At 26.2% G+C, this 7500-nt stretch overlaps 1 protein-coding gene across 2 annotated transcripts in view; it reads left to right on the top strand.

Annotated features, from left to right (window-relative positions):
- The window catches only part of LOC113826855 (uncharacterized), a 35275-nt gene that overhangs the window by 5294 nt on the left and 22481 nt on the right, over positions 1–7500 (top strand). Inside the window, exon 1 of one of the 2 annotated variants that reach the window (XM_070115218.1) lies at positions 1–471. This exon is cut by the window's left edge and continues 977 nt beyond it. The exons of the other annotated variant lie outside the window; for it this stretch is intronic. Coding sequence (XP_069971319.1) covers positions 238–471 — 234 coding nt within the window. The 5' untranslated portion in view covers positions 1–237. The remainder of the gene's footprint in view (positions 472–7500) is intronic. 2 annotated transcript variants of the gene reach the window in all.

Below are 7500 nucleotides of genomic sequence, written 5' to 3'. Positions count from 1 at the left end.
CGATAAGCATAAGATGCCAAAAACAACAACGGTAAAAGTAATTACAGAAAAAGGAAGGAATCAAAAGTAAAAAGGACAAAAAGAGAAAGTTACCAATACAACACACGTCATAAATATAACAACGATAACGTTAACACAACAAAATACAGAAAAACAAGAAAACAGAATCAAAGTGAGAGAAGAAAATGTGGAAAAAGGGGAGAGAAAGAGAGAAAGATACCAACAACAACAACGACAATGAATATAACAACAATAACAAATACAGAAAAAATGAATAAAAAATGGATAACCCCAAAAACAAAGAAAAGAGAAGGTAGACAAAGGGAAGAGGGGGTAAAAAAAACAAGGAAAACGCGAAAGATGCAACCCCTTCGGTCGGGCCAGAGCGTCATGGCGGGAAGAGGCGGTGCAGACGACGCGACGATGGCCGGCTTCCATGACAAAAATTCTCGCGTCGTCGGCACGTGGAAGGTACTAAGGACGAGGGCCATGGCGAGAGGGATCCCGTCCGGCTCGTTTGGCCCCAAGATTGGCCGGATTTGGGGCGAGAATGGAGCGACATCGGCCGTCCAAAAGGAGATTAAGTTCCCGTTCTCCTCTCCCCTCTTCTTCCTCTTTCCTCTTCCTCTTCCTCTTCTTCTCCTCTTCGTGGTTTATTCGAAGGATAATCGATGGCGAGAATAATATATTTTCGAGGTTTTGCGGTGATTTCCGTGATTTTTTATTTTCTTGTGGATTAAAAGGAGCGAAGAGAGAGGGATAGAAAGGGGATGATAAAGAGGGTGTGGAAAGGAAAGGAGAAGAGGTGCAATAAATAAAGAAAGAAAAAAATGGGAAAGGCAAAAAGGAGGGGAAAAATACAATATAAAAAGGTGTTGAAAGGAATGGAAAGAGAGAAAGAAAATCAAAACTATAGATGGGAAGAAAGAGGTGATAAAAAGGATATGGAAAGAAAGGAGAAATATATGATAGAAAGAGAAGAAAAGGAGAAAAAAGGGGGTAATTAAAAGGCTGTGAAGGAAAATAAGCAAGAGGAAAGAGGAATGAAAATAAAGAAAAATAAAGATTGCAAAGAAACAGCTGATTTGAGGAAGGATAATTTCACCTAATATATTTTATGCAATGAATACAGTATGTTGTATGAAACTGATGTGTCATGTGATGTAATCAATACAACAGAAACAAATCTGCATTCTAGACACTTTTAAATATTTTTCTTGACAATGATCTACCATGTTTCTTTGTTGTGAACATTTTTGATTTTATACAAATCATTTTTTGAAAGACCTTTTTATCAGAAAACAAGTGTTCTTATTAAGGGGGGGAGGGGGAGGAAGGAGTCTATGGATATCTTTTTAAAGGCAGGAGACTGTTGTTGTTTTTGTAACCGAGGAGAATGGGGAACTATCTTGTTTATCAGTGCGAGAGATCTTTGGTCCCGTTATCTTTATCTGTGGGGTTGATATCCTTGTTTCTCTTTTGATGTGTACGTAGATAGATAGATAGACAGATAGATAGATAGATAGATAGATAGATTAGCTACACACACACACACACACACGCATATATATATATATATATATATATATATATATATATATATATATATATATATATATATATATATATATATATATATATATATATATATATATATATATATATATATATATATATATATATATATATATATATATATATATATATATATATATATATATATATATATATATATATATATATATATATATATATATATATATATATAAATATATATATATATATATATAAATATATATATATATATGTATATATATATATATATATATATATATATATATATATATATATATATATATATATATATATATATATATATATATACACATTTATATATATATGTTTGTATTATATATATATATATATATATATATATATATACATTTATATATATGTTTGTATTATATATATATATATATATATATATATATATATATATACATATATACATATATATATATATATATATATATATATATATATATATATATATATATATATATATATATATATATGTATATATATAAGTACATGCATAATTATAGATATAGATATATGTATGTATGTATATGATATATATTGATATTTGTATATATATGTATATATATATATATATATATATATATATATATATATATATATATATATATATATATATATATATATATATATATATATATATATATATATATATATATATATATATATACACACACACACACACACACACACACACACACACACACACACACACATATGTACACACATATATATACGTATATGATCATATATATGTGTGTGTGTGTGTGTGTGTGGATTATTATCCATTTTAGTAAATAAAAGTGAGCTTGTCATTTTAGGATTTTTTTCTTGATTAGACTGATCCTGCTAATGCTGTATTCAATAATTTTCTGCTATCGCATTGTATTATGTTAGAACTACATAAATCATACAAAAATAACCTGCATGTATTTAGATCACATTTTAGCCTAAACAACACAAGCAGTACAAGACAAATCTTTCTACGAGGCCCAAGTCAAACAAAGAAAATCTTCACCAGTTCCACAATTTGTGTTTTATTCTCTCTTTTTTGTATTTATTGCTTTTCTTCTTTCTTCCTCTCTACACTATACCATTTTACATCTTACATGATGAATACACTATAATTACACATATTAGCGAGTTACTGACAGGTCTTACACTTCTGTAATATATAATCTGCCTCTTCTTATATATAAATGGAGTGAAAGAACAGATATAACATTATTTAGGCTTCTCTTTTTTATTAAGCTGGCAAATTGCTATATATGAAAACAAGCTCAGCATAGCAATACAAAAGCCAAGACGCAGCATAACATATAACCCATTGTAACCTTATTTGGTATTATTATCCGAGACACAAAATAACATAGGCTAATGCAAGATACCCAGGATAACTTAGATTTTTTATATAAAACTTTATAGAATATTCATTTAGAAGAAGCCAGGTTGGACGACAGTGTACATTCTTCGTTCCGGCACAATAATGATGCCGAGCAGTCACCACAGTCTCTGCACAGTGTTCTGGCATAAGTCAACAAGCCTTCACCTTATATATTTGAAGGTTGGAGTGTGACCTGATATTGTGGTAGGCTCCTGGGACTTTGCGTACGTGCCGACAGGTCTGGAGGCCATTGTGCGACATGTGGGTGTTTTATAAATATTACTGTGATAATTGTCAAAAGTACAAAATGTTATTGATGTTGCCACTTATTTTTACAATTATTATTTTTATTATTATTATTATTAGGAGTATCATTATTATTACCGTCATTTTATTATTATTATTATTATAATTGTTATTGTTGTTGTTGGTGTTATTGTTATTATATATTCTGTTGCTACTGCTGCTATGACTTTTTTTTTTTTTTTTAGGGTTTTATCATTATCATTACAGTTTCTATTAGTATTAAGATTACTATCATGATAATTATTCATTTTCATCAATAGTATGAATTTCCATTATTACTATTAGTAGTAACATTATTATTATTGCAATTGTTATTATTTCTATAACAGTTACTACCACCACCACCATAACCACTCCTACAATTATTATTGCAATTGCTGTTGCAATTACTATTGCTATTATTGCTACTACTGTTCCTTGGCAGTAGTAGTAATACCACTACTAGTACCATTACTATCTCTACAGTTGCTACTACTGTTAGTACTACAACTAGCATTACTACTGTTATTACTGCTATTATTCCTGTTATTAATGTTAATAGGTTATTGTTTTGCTGATGACATTATTCATATTTTTTATTATTATAATTTTTATTAATATTATTACTATTATCATTTTGTTATTATAGTTGTTGATGTAGTTTTTGCTTGTATTATTATTGATATTGTTATGGTTATTATTATTATTGTTATTATTATTATTATTATTATTATTATTATTATTATTATTATTATTATACAGTACCAATATTCAAATGGTATTTGCTATTTTGAATGTTATGTTTAGTATTACTTAAGTGAAAGTATTAGTATTATTATGATTATTGTTGATATTCCTTTCATTGTTGTTTTATTGTAGCTGTTATTATTATTATTATTGTTATTTTTATTATTGTTATTATTATCATTATTGTTATTGCTACTGTTGTCATTAATGTTATTAATGTTATTGTTATTATCATCATCAGCAGCAGCAGCATCACCATCATTATTTTTGTTGTTATTTCTATCATCGTCATCATTATTATTATTATTATTGCTGAGGTTATTATTGATAATCTTTTTATTGCTACTGTTGTTATCATAGTTGCCGTTATTATAGTAATTATTGTTATGTTTAATATTATTATCATAATTTTTGTTATTATTATTATGATACTTCTACTATTAGTGAAATTGATAGTATTACTGTTAGGGTTAATATTGATATTATAATTATTTTCATTATTATTATTATGATTGTTGTTATTATTATCATTATTATTATTATTATTATTATTATTATTATTATTATTGTTATTATTATTCTAATTATTTTTATTATTATTGTTATGAGTTGTAGTTGTAGGCCTGTTGTTACAGCTGCTATTATAAATATCATTCTTATTGTTGGTATTATTATTATTATTGATATTGATATAATGAATGTTATTGCTATTTTTATGATTAATATTATTATTATTATTGTTATTATCATTATTAACATTATTATTATTATTGTTTATTATTATTGTTATTAGCATTGTCATCCTCATCTGGCAGTATCAAGATTATCATAGCACTTAGCAGTAATAGTAGTAGTAGGAGGAGGAGTTGGAGTTGTAATATATGTTTTTTCTTATCATTATGATTATTATCAAAATTATTATTATCATTGTTACTATTATTGTTATTATGGCTACTGCCTTCCTAATTTTTGCAATAGTTATTGTTATTGTTATTTACTACATTTATTGATATTCTTACATATATTAAAAAATAGTGTTATTATCAATATTATTCCTGATGCTAGTTATTATTATAATTTTCATTATTTATGTTGTTATTTATCTTATGATGTTGCTGTTATTGTTATTATTATTATTGTTGTTATTGTTGTTGTTATTGTTATTGATACTGTTTTAAATATTATATTATCATTATTGTTGTTATTATTATTACTATTATTATTGTTATTTTTATTACTATTATTACTTTTATGTTCTCTAATGTTATCATTTTTGTTTTTGTTATTACTTAATATTGTTGGTGCTATCATTATCGTTATTATTGTTATTGTTGTTGCTCATTATTTTTGTTATTGTTGTCTTGTTACATATATTTTCCATTGATTTGATTGAGAGTGATAATATATTTCATATGATTTCCAATGCCATAGTAGGAACTATGATTATTATTATTATTACTATTATTATTATTGTTGTTATTGTTGTTGTTTTTTATGTTTTGTAGTTTTCATTATTATTATTATTATTATTATTGTAGTATTGTTATTATTATTATGATTATTGTTATTATAATCATTATCATTATCATCATTATTTCTATAAATTGCAATTAGCAATATCATAGTCATTTTCATTATTATACTTACTTTTATTATAATAAATCATTATTTTTCGTTTTATGATATTTATTATTTGCAGCTATAGTAGGAGGTTACTCATCTATAAATCCAAAATTATTGAAAATAGTTATAAGAGGCAGAAAGACGACTACATGTGCCTGTGTGTGTGTGTGTGTGTGTGTGTGTGTGTGTGTGTGTGTGTGTGTGTGTGTGTGTGTGTGTGTGTGTGTGTGTGTGTGTGTGTGTGTGTGTGTGTGTGTGTGTGTGTGTGTGTGTGCTCTATGGCATCGACAAGATTAGATATCTGTCTAAAAGTAAGGTTTACAGACAATGATAATGATAGTGGTAGTGGTAGTAACAATGATGATGATTATAATGGTTGATTGATAATTATGGTAATAGTGATAATGCAAATGATGCTAATAGTAATAATGATGACAACAAGTTGATAAAATCAGTAACTTAGATAAACAGAATAGAAAAAAATAAAAATAAAATGGTCACAGAGCTCACCCTGAAGACTTTCTTATGATGCTAATAGAACTTTGATCATGTTGGTGATACTTTCCTTCTGTCTATTCTTTAGACTTTGTTCTAGTTCAAGAATATATCAGATACACTTGGAATAAACACACGTGGTGGAACGGATAACGAAACACACTTATTTTCCAACACTTTGATAATATGTTAATGGTATAGTTCAGTATTTACACTGGCAGAGTCCGCGAGGATATAACTGAGTGAGTTCAAGAGCAACTGTCATCCTGCTTGGTCATATATACACGATTAATGCTGAATGGGGTAGTTTTACAAGCCACTCATGATCCCCCTAAAGTCCACTCTTGACCGTGCCTTAATATATAGATAATATCTATACATATCAATAAAAATATATGTAAGTATCAATAATAATAGATATATAATTGTGACAATCACATGAAATATATATTCCAATATTGTAAAAGGATTAATATTGTAACTTATTACCATCTTCAAGACGCGAAAGGTGCCCTGTGACGTGTCTATTTGTTAGTTATGGCAGATTATGGATTCGTTATTTTTGAGTCCCTGTGACAATTCCTTATTTTTACCTTTTTCAATTATAATGGGATTTCTTAGACTTTGATATATTACACAAAATCAGATATGATTATGAATAGATTCCTTGAAGACATAGGCGTCCTAAGGCATCCTCAAGCTAACTGCCTGAAAATACATATATTAAATGTTCTGATACTTTAAGTTTTTTTCTATAGCGCACATATCGGTATGTTTCTGTAAATGCTCTGCAATTGTGATATTGTAAAGCATGAGAGAGAATGTAAGGATGCTTATGTTAACAGTGGTTCAAATAATTAAAAAATAATTTTGAGGACAAATTCATGGCTTGAGTTTTAGATTATTTGATTGTCACTTTATCTGCTTGAGAAATAACATTTCATTTTTTTTATTATAGTCTTTGACTTGATTATTATTACTCTTTGCATTTTTTTTTTTTTTTTTTAATAAAATTTTCATGATTGTTGATTGGATAGTTTACATTTAAAAAAAGAAAAAGAAAAAAGAAAAGAAAAAAGAAAAAAAGAAAAAAATAAATAAATATATATATATATATATATATATATATATTTATATATGTAATATTCATATATATATATATATATATATATATATATATATATATATATATATATATATATATATATATTTACATATATATATATATATATATATATATATATATATATATATATATATATATATATATATATATATATACATATATATATATATATATATATATATATATATATATATATATATATATATAGAGAGAGAGAGAGAGAGAGAGAGAGAGAGAGAGA

The sequence above is a fragment of the Penaeus vannamei genome, chromosome 37, assembly GCF_042767895.1.
Source record: "Penaeus vannamei isolate JL-2024 chromosome 37, ASM4276789v1, whole genome shotgun sequence".
Classification (NCBI taxonomy): Eukaryota; Metazoa; Arthropoda; class Malacostraca; order Decapoda; family Penaeidae; genus Penaeus; species Penaeus vannamei.
Note: the sequence above shows the minus strand (reverse complement) of the source record. Positions and strands in the feature narration are given on the sequence as shown.